A 22,498-nucleotide genomic window follows, 5' to 3' on the forward strand; every position below is an offset into this window, starting at 1 on the left:
CATGAACAGGTGGGCAGTTGCTCCATTCATTCTAAAGATGGGTGGACCTCAAGAAATTATGAATACTTCCTTCGTATAGTACCTTTAACTGGGAGGAGGATGTGCATTCATTTGGTATATGTAATTTGTATGTCAGTGATTTCTATGCAAATTTTCTCCTTCATCTGCAGTCTTGCCCAGGAACAAAGCCCAATCAGGATGACATCAGATTCCCAATAGGAATGAGTGCATAAAAACAAGTCCTCTATGACTCCACTTTGAAGCTTCACTACTCCCTAAAAGCATAACATCTGAGACAACCTTTGTTTAATCTGAATGTGTTTTGTGTCTCAAGTGGGGAAGTAGCTCTTTCTCATCATAAGTTTGCATAAGTACAAAGTGAGAATCTTTGTCTTCAACAAGAAATAGTGTCAATAGGAGTGTTTGACAGATGCGAGACACTTTTAACAATCCACCTCTGTTCCTTGTTGCCTCTGGTGTCTGGGTGTGTCTGCTTACCCGCGTACACAAGTCTGCTCTTTCCCTAAGAGCTTGATCTTGTCCTGAATTGCACTGTTGCTCAACATTTGTGTAACTTCTCAGGTAGAAACAATGTATGTCTCAATGGCTCACTCTCATGTTAGACAGTTTCCAGTTTCCAAACAGCTTGTAGCAGCAATTTGTTTACCAGTAATTCCCCACTGCAACAGCTAGTGGCGAGGCACATGCAAGATGCTACTGGGGGAATGGATGTCTGTAGACAGTTCTGTGGAGTGGTTCGAGTCTGAAGACATGGCTCCATGCCTGGAGAAAGACTGAGCTCACTGTGTGAATCCAGTAGGGGGAGGTCAAAGTAACATTGCAGAGAGCAGAAAGGTGTTCATAGTGACCTGACAGGGTGTAGAGGGAGGGGGTCATTGGAAGAGCCCCCCATAGTCCGTGGCTGAGACTGTACGTTTACATGCCTCCTGCAGAAGCTCTCCTCCTGATGTGGTGATCACCTCCTCCTAGAGACAGTCAGACAGATCATCAGAACAAACCCTACAGCCGTTACTCACTATTTTTTGTAAGGCGGCCACTTTGGGTTGAGACAATCATTCAGAGGGCCGCACAGATCTTTCATTTGTTGTACTTTTTCTTCCATTATCATCAATTGAGAGCAAATTCAGAGCAATATAGCACATGCAATTGATTTGATGTACAGCACATCACATAGGCTACATCACATGTATATGACCCATATTAAGGGTTATCTCATTAGTTGGATAAGCGAAAATGTCCCTTCTGCTCCTTGACTGAATTCATTCTAAATGTATAGTCTGTGGTGGCTATCCTTGAGGCAATCCAGGTGTGCATTGGTCAGACTGTTTCTGTTTTTGTTTCACAATATTCATTGTTAAAAATGTTGATTCACATGAGTAAGTGCTGACATAAAATGGTCACCTTTTGCCCACACTGCTTCAGAAGTGGATACTCTGTGTCTGATACAAGGCTCCAGAAATGGGTAACACCTGATCTTAGTTCACCTTGCAATGTGTCATGTGCCTGCAGCTCCACTATCTCACTCTATTCCAGCACTGTCAGGACAGAGGGCTGTGATGACTGGGGTCAGAGATAACACTGGCACATGAAAGGGGTTCTCAATGATGTTGAAAAACTCCATGTACTCCATGATATCCTTGAATCTTGACTCCAACTCTTCCAACACACGCACAAATGCATCATAGCTAAAATGTTGCAGTATGTCTGGGTTGTATGTGGTGACTGCTGATTTTGGGGAAAGAACAAACTGTCTGTCAGGTATGAACAGTGTGGGGATTTTATTTTGAAATGCTGTGACCACATGTAACATTTTGCCCGGAGTTTTAGCTTTCCCTTGGAGCTGGAGATTCACTGTGTTCAGCTTTAATATCCACTGTGGATCATCCAGCTCTTGCTCCTCTTTTCAAAACTCTGCCACGAGACAGCCATCTCACATCATTGTGAAATATCAAGTCACCGTATTCTGTCTGGTATTCCTCCAGCAACTCGCGGAATTGCCAGTGATTCAGTACCCTCACAATAATAATATTCACCACGAGTACGACTTGCTGCGTCACATTCTGTAAGTCACAGTCTTTGAGTTTAGCCACAAGTGCTTCCTGATGAATAATACAATGAAATGTAACAAATTCGGGAACATCCTCTCTTTCTCATCAGGCCTATGAGTCCCTTCTCATTCCCTAACATGTTTGGGGTGCCGTCAGTGCACACATATGCCCGACTTGACCAGTCAATATTATTATCAGCAACAAATGTAACAAGGGCTTTCAGAATATCCTCTCCTAGTGTTTGTCTTGAAGGGGCAGTGAACATAAAAGTTCCTATCCGAACGACTCATTTTGAGGGAAGCGGACCAAAACACATAATTGGGGAATGTCACTTACATCAGTGCTTTCTTCAAGCGCAATACTAAAACACAGCGCCACGGATGTCAGTCATCAGTTGCTTGCCGATGTCTTTTATGCATCTTGTTATGGTCGAGTCTGAGAGTTGCAGTCCCTTAATTTGCTTTAAAATAGCTTCCTTGTTTGTGAAATCAGCATACAATATTTCGGCTGCGGGCCGAAAAACATTGTTTGACAATCTCTGAGTCTGTGAAGGCCTTGTTTCTCGCGAGTATCCAAGCAATCTCATATGTTGCCTCTGCAACAGTGCTAGAACTGTCCATAATTTGTTGTCCCTTGAGCTGTCCTTGCGCTATTTTGTTGTTTCTGTGGTTGCTTTGTGGCGGATATGTTTCATCAAAGGGGGCTTGGTGTGACTGGAAATGTTGCTCTAAATTTGCTCGTTTAAAACAATTGACTGCCTTCTGGCAAATAAGAAATAGTGAGCTAGTCCCATTATGTACTACAAAAAAGACTTGTCTGTCCATTTCTTTTGGAACTTTCTGTGTTATTCTTGAATCGACCATATCCTTCTCTTACCCATCGGAGCCACATTAGCTCGCTGCATTTCACAGCCGCCATCTTCCTGATTTTCCTGGTTCTCCGGTGGTTCGTTCATAGCTGTCACGTTGTTCTCCAGCACTTCCCCCTCATTTTCATTGTCAGATTTTTTATTTTTACAATAAATCGATCCACGTCGACAAGACTGCAAAATTAGCTAGTAGCAAACTGACATGTGTCAGTCGCTGTAGCTGAGCGGTTTCGTTCTATTTCGGCAAACGTTCTATTTCGGCCTTTCTGTTCAACAGCTGCGCCATACTGCCATCTATCTGCCGTACAGGGACAACTAGATATATGATTCTGGCCTGCATTAAAGTGATTCTGGCCTGTATTAAACACCTTGAATTGAAATTGCATCCTTACTATGTATTATGAATGGAAAATAGGAAAATCACCGCAAGCTTCAAATGAATGGCTCGCGCAATGAGTACCACTGCCCTACAGACATTACATGACCGTCTCATATGTCTGTGCTATACATTTTTATCAACAGCTGTTGTTTGTCTGTTGCTGTTTACTGCTTGCATATTACATATCTACAGTGCATTTGGAAGGTATTCTGACCCCTTGACTTTTTCCCACATTTTGTTACGTTACAGCCTTATTCTAAAATGGATTCAATATTTTTTTCTTCTCATCAATCAAAACACAATGCCTCATTATGACAAAGCTAAAACAGGTTTTTATACATTTATGCAAATGTATTAAAAATAAAAAACAGAAATACCTTATTTACATAATTATTCAGACCCTTCGCTATTAGACTCAGATGCATCCTGTTTCCATTGATCATCCTTGAGAATATGGCAGACCAGGCGGTAGGGTCAAAACGTTTACACAGATCAGACACGGACAGAGTAAGATTAGCTCACTTTCAAAGGTGTTTATTAAAATAAAAGTCCATAAGAAAAGAATAGGTCTCCCCCAAGAGACCCTCTCCGGGATACCGTCTTCTGGGCTCCGGGTCTTCCTGTATCCTGTGGGGATAAAAAACTGAACTCCCTCCTGTTACCTCTGGTACCGTCCCCAACTATACGGGAGTCCTTTCCTCCCCCAGTCTCTTCCCTGTGTGCTGCCCTTCTGGCAGCTTTATGGGACTTGTACAGCTGGTGAGGAATCAGCCCTTGATTACTCACCAATCCCCAATCAGCCTCAATTAGTCCTGGCCGGAGAGACCGTCAAGACCTGGCACGTCCAGCAGATAGAGCCATTGCCTTATGATGTATACTCCGTCTGTCACCAGGCCTCGATGAGTCTCCCCCTGGTGGTACACCCCTCCCCCCCCCCCTTAGCTCTGTCAGGGAGGGGACTGTCATCAGTGCAACCTATGTCTCCATCCTCGATAGGGCATCCGTGTTTCCATGCTTCGCCCCTGACCTGTGCACAACAGAAAAAGGAAAGCGTTGAAGGGACAAGAACCACCAGGTGACCCAATCGTTTGTGTCCTTTCCCCTGGCCATCCAGACCAGGGGAGCATGGTCCGTGACCAGGGTAAAGTGGGTACCTAACAGGTAATACTTGAGTGTCTAGCGCCCACTTCACCGCTAGATACCCTTTCTCAACAATGGAGTACTTATTTCTCTAGGTATCAGCTTTCGGCTGATGTACATGATGGGGTGCTACTCCCCATTGTGTATCTGGGACAGAACTGCCCCTGGTCCCGTATCACATGCATCTGTCTGGACCACCATCGGCATCTGGAAATCGGGCGTTACGAGAATCGGATGGGAGCACAGCGCTTCCGTTAGGCGGCTGAACGCCGCTTCTGTCTCGTCCGTCCATTTCACTGTTTTCGGGAGGCGGGCCCTGGTTAGATCGGTGAGGGGGGAAGCTATAGCCGCAAAGTTGTGGATAAACTGGCTATAGTATCCTGCCAGTCCTAGGAAGGACTTGACCTGTGTCTTGGTGCATGGAATGGGCCAGTCACGTACCGCGTAAACCTTCCTCTCCTATGGCTTGACGTTCCCCAGTCCGATCAAATACCCCAGGTACTCCACCTCCTCGAACGCTAGTTTGCATTTCTTGGGGTTCGCGATCAACCCAGCTTGCCTGAGCGCGTCCAGCACTGCCTGGAGGCGCGTCAGGTGCTCTTCCCAACCTTGGCTGTGGATGATGATATCATCCAAATAGGCCGCTGCGTACTGCTGGTGTGGTCGAAGTACTTTATTCATCAATCGCTGGAATGTGGTAAATCTGTTGGGGTTTTTGTCTCCCCGGCTGCCGTACGCGGTAATTGACAGGTCCCAGCTTCTCGATCACCTCGTATGGCCCGTGCCATGTTGCCAGGAACTTACTTTCGGCCGTGGGGATTAAGACCAACACCCTGTCTCCCAACTGGAATTCTCGGGGCTGGGCTCCCCGATTGTAGACCTGGGCTTGGGCGCTTTGGGCCTTCTCCATGTGTTCCCTCATGACTGGCCATATGGCTGTCATCCGCTCCCTCATTGTCTCCACGTGCTCTACCATGCTGCGTAAGGGTGTCAGTTGGGCTTCCCCACACCTCCTTGGCTAGGTCCAGTAGGCCTCGTGGCGTCCTCCCGTAGAGGAGTTTGAAAGGGGAAAACCCAGTGGAGGACTGGGGTACTTCTCGGATTGAAAACATTAGGTGGGGTAGTAGCTGGTCCCAGTTCTTCCCATCCTGCTCGATGACCATCCGCAGCATTTATTTGAGCATTTTATTGAACCGCTCGACGAGCCCATTCGTCTGCGGGTGGAAGACGGAGGTCCGGATCTGCTTGATCTGCAGGAGAGCACACAAATCTTTCATTAGGCGGGACATAAACTCAGTTCCTTGGTCTGTCAGGATCTCGTTCGGGATGCCCACCCGGCTAAAGAGGTGGAACAGCTCCCGGCCGATTCCCTTGGATACCACCGTCCATAGTGGAATGGCCTCGGGATACCGGGTGGCATAGTCCACTATTACCAGGATGTACCGGTGTCCTCGTGCTGTTTTTACCAGGGGTCCCGTCCATGGCGATGCGTTCAAAGGGCACCCCGATGATCGGTAGGGAGACCAGTGGGTTTCGGAAGTGTGCCTTTGGGGCAGTGTGCCTTTGGGGCAGTCATTTGACACTCCGGGCAGCTGCTACAGTAATCTTCCACGGTCCTCCTCATCCCGGGCCAGTGGAACTGGGTGGCGATCTGTTCCCGGGTCTTCTCCATTCCCAGGTGCGCCCCCAACAGGTGCGTGTGGGCCAGCTGAAGAACGGTTTTCACCTACCGTCGGGGCAGCAACAATACCTCTCGATGTTCCCCCTGTTGGCGCGACACCTGATACAAAAGGTTATTATTGATTTGGAAATGGGGTATCGCCAGTCACTCACCCCCGGAAGTAGCTGTCCATCCACCGCTATCACTTGGGCTGCTGCAGCTTTCAAGTTAGGATCCTCCCACTGGGCCGCCCCGAATTGTCCCCTCAGTTGGCCCCCAGGGGGTGTCTCGACTGGCCCCTAGAAATCGAGGAGGGGGAGGCTGGGTTCTTTCTCCCGTGGTTCCCCGGGGGGGGGGGGGTCGGGTTCCGGCCCCCCCCCTCTGACTCCGGAGCCGTAGATACAGGTTCATCAACCGTTTGCTTCCGGGCCGCACAGGCGATGGGTCCTCGCTCTTGTCTTCGGCCGGCTCGTACCTTCTTCCTCAGCTCGTGCCCCCACAGGGCCGCGAACAGCGGACAATCTCGTTCCACTAGGAGAGATACTGGCAACTCTGGTACTGCACCCACCATCATCTGGCAGTTCCCTTGTGGCGTCACGATGTTCGCCCATATGGTTGGATACCACTTTGTGTCCCCGTGAACACAGGAAATGGACATCTCCCTACCATTTTCGGTATCCTGGTTCAGCAGGCTCGTGGTTACGAGGGTAACCATACTTCTGGAGTCTAATAGAGCTTCCGTGTCGTGTCCGTCAACCTTCACCAGGACCATGGGTGCAGTTGATTCGTGGTCTGCCCAACAGGAGGTGTAAACAAAGTACTGACTAAGGGGTCTTTTAGTAAATTTGCAAAAATTCCTAAACCTGTTTTTGCTTTGTTATTATGGGGTATTGTGTGTAGATTGAGGGGGGAAAACAATTTAATACATTTTATAATAAGGCTGTAACGTAACAAAATGTGGAAAAGTCAAGAGGTCTGAATACTTTCCGAATGCACTGTATATAGTAATAGGATGGTTTTATGTTTCGTTTTTCCAGATTCAATGTGATGATCTGTGGTGAATCATATTCAAACTGTTTGTCAATATGCTCTATCTGATCAGTACACAGTGACTCCATGTTATACTGTATGTGTGTGTAATGCCAAAGAGACATGCAAATTCCTGAAGACCAACGTGCACACTTTTCACATTAGCATATAACTAATGTCACAGATAAACAGTTCACACATTCAGTTCTGTCAGCCTCCGCATCTGAGAATATGTTTCCATGGTAAGTAAGTCAGTGTTATTGAAGATAACGCAGTTCAGCCGTGCTTGTGATTGGTTGCTAAAATAGTTGATGTGATATGAAAAGATCACGGATGTATATCATGGAGCATTTGATTAGACTTACTCCCAGATGTTTGCTGGCTGTCACTTTGATGTTGAGTTACTAAGTAACCATATAATCTGATTTCCACATGGAGTCTCTATGCTGACACTGACATTACTGATGTATATAGCATGCTAAGTGTCTGACCCAACCCCTGCAGTTCACTGTGTGAAACCCTGTACATACTGTAAACTACCTGCCCACCTTGTGGAAGTCGATGAGGTCAGCCAGGGTGGCGTGGCGGTTCTGGTCCACACCCAGGAAGCTGTAGTAGTCTCCTGATGCATCGATCAGGAAGTGTTTGAAGCTGTCGGCCGTGCGATAGGACAGCGTGTAGCCCCAGATCCTGTCACTCACCCTCACCAGGAAGGAACCCTCTGCTGCGTTCATCAGCAGGGTCTCTGACTCCTGTCTGGAAATCAGACCTGGGGAGGGGAGCAGGTCTGAGTGGTTAAATCAGACCTGAGGTCAGGAGGAGGGAGAGTCTGAGTAGTTAAATTAGACCTGAGGAGGAGGGAGAGTCTGACAGTAGTTAAATCCAAAGCAAAGAGAGGCCCAAGGTCCTTGCACAATATTCTTGAATTTCCTCTCATTAGGCCCAGAAGAACTCATTGCCCTAAATGATTAAAGTAAAACTCCACCTGAAACCACACATTCCTATAATCAGTATTAGGTAGGTTACTGTCTAAATGTAATACGTTAGTTACTAGTTACCTGTCCAAAATTGTAATCTGTAACGTAACTTTTGGTTTACCCAAACTCAGTGACGTAATCTGATTACATTCAGTTACTTTTAGATTACTTTCCCTTTGAGGCATTAGTAGAAGACAAAAATGTATGTTACCAATTGAACAACATCTATTGCAGGATAAATCAATGTTGAACTTTACATAGCTGGCCATATCTGGATGTTAAATTTACTTTATTGGTTGGTAATGTAGGCTTCTTCCAATCCATCGCTTTCTACTACATATAATCCGATTAAATTATATATTTACATTTAAAACCAAAGTTTATCAGAATTCCAGTCATTCCAATAAATGTTATACCCTTGATCTTCAAGAATAGGACTTGGAAATATGGAAGTATAGATTAGCCAAATTGTTTACTTGAGCATAACCCCAAAACTAAGGACTTATTAGCCAGCCCTACGCTGTTTATGATTTTGTTGTCATAGAGGACTTATTGGGCTCATTGATTCGAGTTGAAAAATAAACGTTGCGCTCATGGAAAGGCATGCTTTGAGCACTACTGAAAAGTGCTATTTACATGTGAAAAATGAATGCCATATGCTGCATTTGCTATAGGCCTATTGTTTACCTTTTTGTTGGTGACACTTTATCTTGATAATATGCAGCGGTTTAAAGGGCAAATCCACAGATGAAACAATAACAAAATGGACACCCCGCCTCTGTTTTGATAAAAAGCTGAGGGATGGGCCAGGAGAAATGTAACTACTCTCAGATTAATAGACAGAGCTATGGATGCAAGGATTGACCATCCATGATATCAAACGTATTATTTTAAACATGTTATGAGGCTATACAGTGTCTTTTTACATTTACAATGTTTACAAATATTGGAAAAAAACATGCTTATATTTTAGTTTATCATGGAGTGTGACAGTTGAACTAAGCTTATGAGGCATTTATAAGTTATATTCTTCAAGAATCAATAGATATATATATATACACTGCTCAAAAAAATAAAGGGAACACTTAAACAACACAATGTAACTCCAAGTCAATCACACTTCTGTGAAATCAAACTGTCCACTTAGGAAGCAACACTGATTGACAATACATTTCACATGCTGTTGTGCAAATGGAATAGACAACAGGTGGAAATTATAGGCAATTAGCAAGACACCCCCAATAAAGGAGTGGTTCTGCAGGTGGGGACCACAGACCACTTCTCAGTTCCTATGCTTCCTGGCTGATGTTTTGGTCCCTTTTGAATGCTGGCGGTGCTTTCACTCTAGTGGTAGCATGAGACGGAGTCTACAACCCACACAAGTGGCTCAGGTAGTGCAGCTCATCCAGGATGGCACATCAATGCGAGCTGTGGCAAGAAGGTTTGCATTAGGTACCGAGATGAGATCCTCAGACACCTTGTGAGACCATATGCTGGTGCGGTTGGCCCTGGGTTCCTCCTAATGCAAGACAATGCTAGACCTCATGTGGCTGGAATGTGTCAGCAGTTCCTGCAAGAGGAAGGCATTGATGCTATGGACTGGCCCACCCGTTCCCCAGACCTGAATCCAATTGAGCACATCTGGGATATCATGTCTCGCTCCATCCACCAACGCCACGTTGCACCACAGACTGTCCAGGAGTTGGTGGATGCTTTAGTCCAGGTCTGGGAGGAGATCCCTCAGGAGACCATCCCCTACCTCATCAGGAGCATGCCCAGGCGTTGTATGGAGGTCATACAGGCACGTGGAGGCCACACACACTACTGAGCCTCATTTTGACTTGTTTTAAGGACATTACATCAAAGTTGGATCAGCCTGTAGTGTGGTTTTCCACTTTAATTTTGAGTGTGACTCCAAATCCAGACCTCCATGGGTTGATAAATTGGATTTCCATTGATTATTTTTGCTTGATTTTGTTGTCAGCACATTCAACTATGTAGAGAAAAAAGTATTTAATAAGATTATTTCTTTCATTCAGATCTAGGATGTGTTAACAATATATATATATATATCCGTCCAAAAATGGATATAGCAACTACAGATTGCCCTTTTAAGTATATCAAAAGTGTGCGAGTTTGAGCATGTGTCCATTAGACCTATGGATTTTTTTTACAGCATGAATTAGGTTGAGCAATAAAAGTTCCACTTATTCCATAGGCTGGGATCCACACTATGCAGCTGTTGCAAGAGCCCGTTTTTCACTGGCTGTCCACTGGTTTCAAAAACAATGACAGGCAGCTTAAACTTCTTGAATTCAACCATTACTGGGTTCAAATACATATTTAGATTTGTGAACAGCCATCCACAACAACCACAATCCGTAAGGCGCAAATAGCTAAATGAGAGAGTAGCAGTGTGATTCACATCAATGCGCTACGTAGATATCAATAAGGGATATCCGTATTGTCGTAGACTATACCACTACTGTCATCCTTACCTCCAAGCGTTTATTCAGATTGGATCATCTTTGGATGCTGACAGCAGTCGCACCATTGGAAGACATAGCTTGGACTGTAGCCAACAAAAACCTATTCCTGTTCTTTTCCCGCGATCGACCAAACACATTTGGTGTGTCATCATAGTGGTCTCTCTAGTTTTTCAAAAGTATTTGTAATCTGATTACAATATTTTTGTTGGTAATGTAACAGATTACAGTTACCTGTTTTTGTAATCCCTTACATGTAATGGATTACATGTAATCTGTTACTCCCCAAACCTGCCTGTAATTTACAGTGTTAGATTACACTAATATGTGAGAACAATATATTTTGTGAACAAATTTTTTATTTTGTCTTTATAAAAAGATTGCTAGCAACATGTGAAAATCGTTGTGGATATCTGCAGCTCAAGTCGACTACAAAACCCATAATGCTATGCTCTATATGGGCTAGCTACACACAATAATAGCAACATCTGCAAAATTGCCTAAACAAACTGCAATATCAATTTAGGAGTCTACAATCTCACCATGTTCAACCTACAGATCATGTTCTTTGCAGTGTGAAGTTTGCAACGGCACCTTGGATTGAAGTGGCAGAGAAATAGGAGAAATGTGGTGCACCCTCTGTTAAATTACAAAATCTCAAGGTAGGAATATCGCAAATATATGATCAATGGCTCATTCGAGAGAAGACCTCCCGCGTTATGACATCAGACAGTATTGAAATCTGACCTGTGTGATAGACTTTTCGCGATCTAAAGTAATCTTCCAGTGTAGTGAGAGCAACTTTTTCACAATGCTACGTCATACCGGCTGTATGTCTGCCTGCGTAAATGGAAAGAGCTCAGATACACATGAAAACAAAGTTGACCCCAGGAATTGATAGGACATTGCTCAGAGATGCACAAATACTAAATAACATTTAAAATGCGTGAATATTTCCTTTTAATGTTGTCTAACGTTGTTACTGACAAAAGTAATCTCAGTGACAGAGAGATAATGACAGTTGCCTGAATGCATGATTTGGGAAAACGGTATTAAACTGGCATCTTTTCAATATAAAGAGTGGGTTTGGATGTGCTCACATTGTTTAGGTTCCTGATACCCTGTCTCTGCATGATAGCATGAAGTGCATGTTGCACCCCTCTTTCCAGTGGAGTGTGCCACTCATAGGCCCATTCATCTGGGCTTTTGTCACTTAACCAGGAGCTACACACTGTGACCTATTATGGAGAGAGTTAGGGCTCAGGGCCACTCGCCAGTAATTAGTCTAGGGTGGCCTATTTATTATTGAAGAGCCTCATCCCTCCAGCCACACACCCTAGCATGCACGAACAGACTGACACTTCCCTTCAATGCTCAATTCCTGAGAATACTTTTGAGTTAGATAGTTTGCATGTGGCAGTGGTAAGTAGATTGGTGCAAGAGGGGAAGCTTGGAGGGATCCACTATTGATCAAGAAAACAACTCAGCACTGACCGTGGAACCAGGGGGCGATGGTGGTGCTGTTGCGCTCATAGCCAGCCTGTTTGGGCGTCTGCTCTTCTTTGAACCACAGCAAAACACACTCTCTGGAGCTGGGCCGGGGGGCTCTCACCCAGGCTGGACTGGAGAAGACAGAGATTTTTTTTTGAAGGGAAGCAAGACATAACCACATCATATATCATAATAAGCATTTAAGACATATTATAGCACAGATTGCCCTAAGCCTTTTAATGCTGCCATGATAAAGGTGCATCATGCTTTAGATGAGTTCCAGGCACATAAAAGCATGGTGGGCCTATCGGGTCTGCTTCTGTGTATCACTTAATACACATGTGCGGGTGCTCGGTTATGGAAACCCATAAATGCATTTTATATACATTTATTCTACTTTACCAGTCTATGCATCTGATCTGTATATTGATTGGTTCTTGCATAGTAATTATGCTATATCTATCCCTATACATATTCATGAGTAGTAGGCTAATGCTATATCGTTATACATATTTATGAGTAGTAGGCTAGTGCTATATCTATCCTTATACATATTCATGAGTAGTAAACTAGTGCTATATCTATCCTTATACGTATTCATGAGTAGTAGGCTAGTGCCATATTTATCCTTATACATCCTGCACGCAACGTGGAGTGCCTGGATACAGCCCTTAGCCGTGGTATATTGGCCATATACGACAAACCCCTGAGGTGCCGTATTGCTATTATAAACTGGTTACCAACGTAATTAGAGCAGCCAATCAGCATTCAGGGCTCAAACAACCCAGTTTATAACTATCCTTATACGTATTCATGAGTAGTAGGCTAGCGCTATATCTGTACCTGTCCATCAGTGGCTGTGTAACAATGGTGCTGTGTCTTTGGCTCTGTCTGCGGCGGTACAATGGAGGAGCAGCAGGCTGGAGGCCGGGGCGGTGGGTGGTGGAGGAGGAGGACTCTAGCACGTCGCTGTATCTCCTGAAGGGGGCTGCTGTTGGTCCGTTCCCCACCACTGGGCCCTGCTGGAACAGCCCACTGAGCCCTGCCACACGACCCTTCTCTATAGCCCGCAGGGACTGACGCTTGTACTCATCCCGTGCCCGCCTTGCTTTTCTCTGCATCTCCTGGTCAGCCATCTTAGAGCGCCGCACTGGAAGGGGCAAAATGGAGGAGAGAGAGGATTTGAAAAGGAAGTGACTTTGCATTGGACTTTCATTCTCAGATGTGTCCTGTAGTACCACGAGAGAGCTTAACTGTACAAGTTTGAGAATAAACAACCAAAGTTTTGGAGTTGATATTTAGGGAGGGACAGGTAAATACAAGAGGATGATGTAAAAGGAGTAAAAATGAGGGGTGGAGAATTGAAGGAGGTGATCACTGGAAAGGAAAACAGTTGTAGACAGAAAAGGCAGGGAACACTTGACTTACGTTGCTCCTCCCATTCCTTGTCATCCTTCTCACTCCTTCTCTGTTCCTGCTCCAGGGAGATATACAGCTCCCTCGCTCTCTTCTCCTCTGCACGTTTTATCTCCTCCTCACCTTGCTGTCTCTCCTCCTCCTCTCGTTTCTGTCGGAGAAGAAATGTGTGAGGAATGGGAAACAAAAGACTGGCGGGCGTACACACCACACACACACACGTACGCACACCCACACACACTGCAGAGTTATTTGCATATCATTTTGTAATAAGACACATCAGTAATAATGGTTAAGTTAATCGTAAGAACCTTCGTAGGAGAATTGTTAAATCGCTGAGCTGTTTCCCAAAACCATCATTACTAAAGTTGCACTTGAAAACACTCGTTATTTACCGACTGCCTCAGACCACTCTTAGAACAGTAGGTGAGTCGTTTGGTCGTTTTTGGCCCTTCCACGGCACTTGTTGTTAATCTGTGACCGCCGATAACTTCAGAACCAAGTTGACTACAAATACAAAGTTGCCAATGTCTTTGCAATTGTTACAAACAAGCGAATAAATAAATTATGCTTCAAATGAACACTGAGATGACTGAATTAAAAGTTAAATACAGTGGGCTACATAATCCATATTTCAATCATATTGAGTTCTATTTAGCTAAGTGTAGCCTACAGACTATTTTTTTGCCTCAATACATTTCATGGTATGTAACAAAATGTGCAGAATGATGGGCCAAATCTAAGATTTTGTACATTAAGCCTATTGTAAGGTAGACTGAGCATTAGAACAAGCCACCTCAATAGTTTCACGTTTTAATGTCACGTGCACAAGTACAGTATAATGCCTTTCTTGCAAGCTCAAACACCAACAATGTACTAATCAATATCAATGTATCTCTAAAAATAACATAAGGTAGAACAAAAACACACAACAAATAAAAATAAGAAATAAGAACATGAGAAAGTAAGAAGCAATGTACTGTACAGGGTCAGTTCCAATACCATATTAACGATGTGCAGGGATACTGGAGTGATAGAGGTAGATATGTATATAAGGGTAAGGTGACTAGGCATCAGGATATATGATAAAAAGAGTAATAGCAGCGTAAATGATGATTCTATGTGAGTTTGTGTGTGAAGGGGAAACCTAGTCAGTGGCAAAACTGAATGACTTAAACCAATATGTCATCCGCATTTAACCCAACCCCTCAATCAGAGAGCTGCAGGGGGCTGCTGCCTTGATCGACATCCACATCATCGGCGCCCGGGGAGCAGTTGTTGTTGTTGGTATTAACTGCCTTGCTCAAGGGCAAAACAACAGATTTTTCCACCTTGCCGGCTCGGTGATTCGAGTTACTGGCTCAACGGTTACTGGCCCAACGCTCTTAACCGCTAGGCTACCGGCCGCCCCCGTAGAGTAGAGTCAGAATAAATGTGTGTGCATGTTATGTGTGTGTTGGATGAGTGCAGTGTAGCGCCCTGTGAGTGTGCATAGAGACAGTCATATTTTTCATCTCAGATAGTCTGTTAGCTATTTAGCTGTCTTATGGCTTAGGGACAGAGTGGTGCTGTTGCCATACCAAGAAGTGATGCAGCCAGTCAAGATGCTCTCAATGGTGCCACCGTAGAACTTCTGAGGATTTGAGGGTCCATGCCAAAACTTTTCAACCTCCTGAGGGGGAAGAGGCACTGTCGCGCCTTCTTCACGACTGTGCGCATGTGAGTAAACCATTTTAAGTCCTTATTGATTTGGGGACGAAGAACTTGAAACTCTCAACCCACTCCACCGCAGCCCTGTTGATGTGGATGGGAGCGTGCTCGCCCTCCCGTTTCCTGTATTCCATTATCAGCTTGGTCTTACTGACGTTGAGGGAGGTTGTTGTACTGGCACCACACTGCCAGGTCACTGACCTCCTCCCTGTAGGCTGGCTCATTGTTGCCAGTGATCAGGCCTACCACCGTCATGTCATTAGCTATCTTGATGATGGTGTTGGAGTCGTGCGCGGCCATGCAGTCGTGATGAACAGGGAGTACAGGAGGGGACCAAGCACACACCCCTGTGGGGCCTCTGTGTTGAGGATCAGTGTGGTAGAGGTGATGTTGCCTACCTTCACCTCCTGGGGGTGGCCTATCAGGAAGTCCAGGATCCAGTTGCATAGGGAGGTGTTCAGTCCCAGGGTCCTAAGCTTGGTGATGAGCTTGGAGGGGCAATGGTGTTAAACAGCATTCTCACATAGGTATTCCTCTTATGGTGGGTGAGGACAGTGTGGAGTGCAATTGCGATTGCGTCATCTATGGATCTTTTGGAGCAGTATGAAAATTGGAGTGCGTGTAGGGTGTCTGGGATGATGAAGTTGATGTGTGCCATAATTAGCCTTTCAAAGCATTTCATGATTACAGATGTGAGTGCCACAGGGTGGAAGTCATTTTAAAATGAGGGGATTACAGACTGGGACAAGGAGAGGTTGAAAATTACCGTGAATATGTCTGCCAGCTGATCTGCGCATGCTCTGAGAACCTACCCTGGAATACTGTCCAGCCAGCGGCCTTGTGAGATCACCCAGTCCTCTGGGTTGGTGGGGGCCCTCATACACGGTACGATGTTGTAATTGTAGAAGCGTGCATAAAATGCATTGAGTTCGTCTGGAAGAGAGGCATCATTGAGCAGATCACGGCTGGGTCTTCCTGTGTAATATCATCCCACCTTATTCCTACATAGTCCTTGTAGCGGGACTTCTTAAACATGTTCCTGTCCTCAGCTGTAGCCTCATGGTTGTATGCGGTAGCCCTGTCCTTTAGTTTAGCACCAACCTCTGTTAATCCAGGGCTTTTGATTGGGGAAGCAGCGAACCTTCACTGTGGGGACAACGTCGCGGATGCATTTCCTTACGATGCCGGTGACGGAGGTGGTTAGCTCGTCAACGTTATCAGCAGAGTCTCAGGACATATTCCAATCAGCAAATGTGTCCTGTAGCATAATCTCTGATTCTGATATTTACAGCCATAAAGATAATAATATATCTCCAGGAGATGATCCGTCTTCACTTTTGTATTAATGAAACCGGACCCTTATTCTAATGTTTACACAATAAGAATCTAGTCTTGCTAACACCAACCTCTCTACGTCCTTAACGTCGCGCATTAGCCAGGCTAATAGTAATGCACTAAAATCACAGATGGCGCACATGTTGTTACACATCATGAAATACACTACATGAACAACAATACGTTTGCTCGTCGAACATACCTGCTCGTCAAACATTACATTCCAAAATCATTGGCATTAATATGGAGCGTGTCCCCCTTCGCTGTTTTAACAGCCTCCACTCTTCGTGCTGTTAAATGCTGTGGGCATTTGCTTCCATTCAGCCACAAGAGCATTAGTGAGCTCGGGCACTGATATTGGGCGATTAGGCCTGGCTCCAGTCGGCGTTCCAATTCATCCCAAAAGTGTTCGATGGGGTTGAGGTCAGGTCTCTGTGCAGGCCAGTCAAGTTCTTCCACACGGATCTCGACAAACCATTTCTGTATGGACCTTGATTTGTACACTGGGGCATTGTCATGCCGAAACAGAAAAGGGCCTTCCCCAAACTGTTGCCACAAAGTTGGAAGCACAGAATCGTCTAGAATGTCATTGTATTTTGTCATGTTAATATTAAGATTTCCCTTCCTGGAAATAAGGGGCCTAGCCCGAACCATGAAAAATAGCCCCAGACCATTATTCCTTCTCCACCAAACTTTACAGTTAGCACTATAAATTGGGGAAGGTCACATTCTCCTGGCATCTGCCAAACCCAGATTCCTCCGATGGACTGCCAGATGGTGAAACGTGAGCCATCACTCCAGAGAACGCGTTTCCAACGCTCCAGAGTCCGATGGCGGCGAGCTTTACACCACTCCAGCCGACGCTTGGCATTGCGCATGATCTTAGGCTTGTGTGCGGGTGCTCGGTTATGGAAATCATGAGGCTCCTGACGAACAGTTCTTGAGGTGACGTTGCTTCCAGAGGCAGTTTGGAACTTGGTAGTGAGTGTTGCAACCGAGGACAGACGATTTTTACATGCAATGCACTTAAGCACCTGGCAGTCCTGTTCTGTGAGCTTGATTTGTGTGGCCTACCACTTCGCGGCTGAGCCATTGTTGCTCCTAGACGTTTCAACTTCACAATAAGAGCACCTACGGTTGATCGGGGCATCTCTAGGAGGGCAGCAATTTGACGAACTGACTTGTTAGAAAGGTGGCATCCTATGACAGTACCACGTTGAAAATCACTGAGCTCTTCAGTAAGGCCATTCTACTGCCAATGTTTGTCTATGGAGATTGCATGGCTGTGTGCTCGATTTTATACACTTGTCAACAACAGGACAAGGAAATGGCTGAAATAGCTGAATCCACACATTTAAGGGGTGTCCACATACTTTTGTATATATAGTGTATACTGAGGCAAACATTTCTGTAACCTACAATTAGCAAAATAGAACTTATTGACTTAATAAGAAATTGATTTCAATATTATTTAAATATATATGTAAACTGTAATAATATTTTAGTCATCTAGGTTTTCATTTGAAGCATATTTTTATACCATGCTTGTTTGTAAAAATTACAAAGACATTGGTAACTTTGTTCTGAAGTTATCTGCAGTCACAGAGAGACAAATGAGCATCTTGATTCTATGTTAACCACAGATCATTTGTGTGTAAAGTGATGCGGAAGGGCAAAAAGCACCTAACAATGCTGTTTTACGAGTGGTCTGAGGCAGTCGATAAATAACAAGCGTTTTCAAGTGCAACTTTAGTAACGATGGACTCTGAGATGAAAAGATGCTCATACAAAGGTTCTTACGATGATCTTGGCCTTAAGATGCTTTTGGGAAATCGGGCCCAGTATGATATTTCATACACAAGCATTCGGCTCATCATCTGTACTGATGTGGTAATAATTTACTGAATAATTTATTCCCAGGGACAAACACATGGCATTGTGGTAATTTGAACCACTTAAGCCTTGTAATTAGTTGCATGGAGTAATTGTCATTGAGTTATGGAGTGAAAACAGGCAGCTTTTGACCAGGACCATTGTTAGCTGTTGTGTTTTGTTCTAGCTAAAAGGATTTTTCCCCCTGCTGGAGAGTGGTGAACGATGTTTCTGACAGTTGTGATGGGGAGATAATTGGTGTTGTTTGATACTGTGGAAAGAACATGTCGTGTATAGAACCTCAGTGAACATATTCATAGTTTCAGACCACACAGGGTTCTGCTTCAATGGTAAGTCAAGCACTTACCACGATTGGGTTTCTCAAAGAGGTCAAAGGCTACTCTGCTGTGAATGTAACCAACAGGGGTTCAAACCAGGGTTTTCAGCACAATTAACCCATCAAACAGAACAGTTAAATGGTATTTTTAGACATTGTGGTGGAAGCCAGGGTTGTGAATTGACTGAATTGAAAACTGAATTGGTGGAAGACTAATGACCTAACTCTGCTATACATAGTCTAGTGATACGACTTTAGCGTCTTCTATATTTTATATTTTAGTCCCAGTTTGTCCCAGAGGTTCAGACAGGAAAATGTTTAATGACTCAGCGCTTTTCCTTCAGGCGAGCTCAACAGAGGGCAATGATAAACAAGCTCTTTAATATTTCACGAGTTTCTTAAGAAGGTCTCATTCGTCCGGGTTCTACATCACCCAGGACTGCTGATGCTCCAACAGGGCTCTATGGTACAGCAGATGTGGTGCTGCCATCCCCCACAGATTCCAGCTCCCCCCTTATTTCCTCTTCTTCTCCTTTGAAGGTATAAAGATGATTAAGTTTGATAAAGACCAAACCCTTTTCCATGATCAATCCTCATATACATATACGGTATCTCTACACCCACGCACATGCACACACATACACATATCACATATACACACACACAGGGCTGTTCTGTGCAGTGCACTCCCTGGAAAATACTTCACCCCTGCCCCACAGATCCCTCTAATAAGGCTGATTCTCCCTCTGCTTGTGTGCTTCCCAGATTGAGTATCGATCGACCGATCCCCCTCTCTCATATTTCTCCCTCTCCTGTAGAGCAGGGTGCGCTGGGATGCAAACTGTGGGGATGTCCTCTCTCTCTAACAGCAGTGTGGCGTTGCACCATGCAACTTAAAGGCTTAAATATTTAATGGGACTGTTCTGGCAAGGTAGTCCAGCAAAAAGAATGTATGGCCTGAAGGTGGGCATCAACACAATCCCTGTCGATGACATTGATCACTTGGATTGTATGGGAAAAGTAATCCGACTCGCATTTCCAAATTGCAACCAAAGATCCCCATCACTCACACACACACACACACACACACACACACACACACACACACACACACACACACACACACACACACACACACACACACACACACACACACACACACACACACACACAGCCTTTGCCCTACCTTGAGAGCCTCCTGGATGTGTTCCTCTTCCTGCTTGGCAGCCTTCCTGTCCTCCGTTTCTTCTTTCCACTTCCCTGCCACAAAACGGGCCTTCTCTTTCGCCATAGCATCCCGGAACTTCTCCTCAATCTCAGCCTCTTTGGTTCGCCTGAGCAAGAGGGTTGTTGAAAAACACTTTGTTGTGAAAGGAAGGGGTGAGAAACCTACCTAAAGCCCAATTTGACATGGGTTGCATCAAAGATGTCTTTGGAGAGTTTCAATCTAGTTCTGGCTCTATAACACACATATCTCCCTATCTACCCATCTCATCCCTCATACAGTATAATCTCTCTGGCACATTTTCCCTTGCTTCAATAACATTTACCATTTACAATGGTTTATCCCTCCCCACTCACCAGAGCTCCTTGGCCTCCTGCTGAGCCTGCCGTCTGGCTTTCTCCCCCATCAGCTCCTTGATGATGTCCTCATAAGGCTTATCCCCAGGAGCGTCGCCCATCACCCACACCCACACATCCCCATCGCAGCCCTGCAGCCACTGGATACTTCTCCTGCTGCCTGAGCGGGCACAGTGGGGATAGCATGTTAGCATCACCTTTGGCTGTCTGTGTCTGAGACTAATAAAACCATTTCAAACACAACCTCTACAGTCTCCAGTTTATTTTGGAATATTCTATTTGACGAATCTTACCAGTACCAATACCAAACATCCCTATGAAATCATAATGTAGACACAGCTAAAAGCATGTCTAAATCTACACTCCGCTTGTCAAAAAAGAATCAGTACAGTACACCCAGACTCACCCTTCTTCTCCTGGTCCTGGTTCTCCTGGTTCTCTTGGTTCTCCCTCTCATCCCAGCGCCTCACCTGCTCCTGGCGGATCTTATAGAATAGGATATGCTTCTGCTCCTCGTTGAGCTCCGCCAGCAGGTCCGGATCGATGTACATGTCCCTCAAAATCTGCTGCATCATCTTGGCAACACAAAGCTTCCAAACACCCAAGAGATCTGTTAACCAAGGTGGGGTTAGGTGAGGGTTAGGGGGCCATGAACCCCTTTTATCAGTTCACTTCATATTGAAGACAAGTGTCATTCCCTCCATCTATGTGTTCATACAGTCCTCAGAGACCCTACTGGGCTGTAGAGTTCAGATCCTTGTTCCTCTTCCCTGTTCTCTCACCATCATACTGGATCCAGCACCAGAACAAAATGCAGGGGCCATCTTCCTTCCCTCTGCTCCATGTGCTTTGAAGCGAGGGGTTTTAACCTGATCTCTGGTGCGTGCGTGTGTGTGTGTGTGTGTGTGTGTGTGTGTGTGTGTGTGTGTGTGTGTGTGTGTGTGTGTGTGTGTGTGTGTGTGTGTGTGTGTGTGTGTGTGTGTGTGTGTAAGCACAGATCCCTTTACCTGATGTGCAACATGATAGTCTTTAGTGCAGGAGTGGGAAAGAATGAAACTCATGCCCATCTTCCATGTACAACCCATGGAAATGTTTCACATAAGTGTTGTTTTCTTTCTATCCTTCCTGCTATCAAATCATTCATTTATTCAGAGCTAAACAACAGGTTATAATGAAATTATATAAACCACCTAAAATCCAGTCAAATGCCTGATTCATGGAAGTCATTATACCATTCATGTCCACTGTAATGTGCCTTTTAGATTTACAACAATCTCTTATAATGGGACTTAGTTACAACATCTCTTCTCCCTCCCACCAGCTAAATGAACCATCCACAGTACAGTAAATAGGGCAGACATAGAGTTTACCTCTCCTCTAGCTCGGTTCTGTTTCACAGTGATGTCATTGGGAGAATGACTTCCTCTACCATTCCCTGTGCTGTTGTTTGTCTGCCTACCTGTCCCACTCACACATAAAGTGAATAGGGACCTGTTCAGGGGCGGACAGGTTGGTTTACCTTCACAGGCCAACACTGAAAATGGATACTACAGCAAACACCAGGTGGCCATGGCTGTCAGCTTTGTGTGTGTGTGTGTGTGTGTGTGTGTGTGTGTGTGTGTGTGTGTGTGTGTGTGTGTGTGTGTGTGTGTGTGTGTGTGTGTGTGTGTGTGTGTGTGTGTGTGTGTGTGTGTGTGTGTTTCTGTCTGTCTGTCTGTCTGTCTGTCTGTCTGTCTGTCTGTCTGTCTGTCTGTCTGTCTGTCTCAGGGTCTTAGTATTCAGTAAGCATACAGCCCAACATAATATGCTCTGCTGGGGACCGTCATCCACAAACTGCTATAAGGCACATTTTTTTTCTCTCCACGCTCTCTTTCTCTCTCTCCTGCTCTCTTTATCAACATTTCTCTTTCTCTCTCTCTCCTGCTCTCTTTATCAACATCTTTCTCTCTCTCTCCTGCTCTCTTTATCAACAGCTCTTTCTCTCTCTCCTGCTCTCTTTATCAACATCTCTCTCTCTCTCTCCTGCTCTCTTTATCAACATCTCTTTCTCTCTCTCTCTCTCCTGCTCTCTTTATCAACATCTTTCTCTCTCTCTCTCCTACTCTCTTTATCAACATCTTTCTCTCTCTCTCTCCTACTCTCTTTATC

General features: G+C 45.0%; 1 protein-coding gene across 1 annotated transcript; it reads right to left on the reverse strand.

The window, feature by feature from the left end:
- Positions 1 to 138: 138 nt before the first annotated feature.
- sh2d4ba (SH2 domain containing 4Ba) lies at positions 139 to 21,172 on the reverse strand. Its single transcript, XM_014154951.3, has 8 exons — positions 20,757 to 21,172; positions 20,351 to 20,510; positions 19,956 to 20,103; positions 13,528 to 13,666; positions 12,943 to 13,249; positions 12,103 to 12,230; positions 7,694 to 7,914; positions 139 to 986 (listed from the first exon to the last, which is right to left on the reverse strand). The coding sequence occupies exons 1-8, from the start codon at positions 20,923 to 20,925 to the stop codon at positions 894 to 896; spliced, it is 1,365 nt and encodes a 454-aa protein (XP_014010426.2). The 5' UTR covers positions 20,926 to 21,172; the 3' UTR covers positions 139 to 893.
- Between the last annotated feature and the right edge of the window lie 1,326 nt (positions 21,173 to 22,498).

Source organism: Salmo salar, chromosome 18 (assembly GCF_965601325.2).
Source record: "Salmo salar chromosome 18, fSalSal1, whole genome shotgun sequence".
NCBI classification, from domain to species: Eukaryota; Metazoa; Chordata; class Actinopteri; order Salmoniformes; family Salmonidae; genus Salmo; species Salmo salar.

Excerpts from the sequence above, each read along its gene's own strand:
- sh2d4ba (XM_014154951.3), bottom strand. The coding sequence starts at position 20,925 with ATGATGCAGCAGATTTTGAGGGACATGTACATCGATCCGGACCTGCTG. Across the intron at positions 20,104-20,350 it reads CAGGAGGCCAAGGAGCTCTG|GCGAACCAAAGAGGCTGAGA; the intron begins GTGAGTGGGGAG and ends CCTCTTGCTCAG. Across the intron at positions 12,231-12,942 it reads ACACAGCCACTGATGGACAG|TCCAGCCTGGGTGAGAGCCC; the intron begins GTACAGATATAG and ends TGTCTTCTCCAG.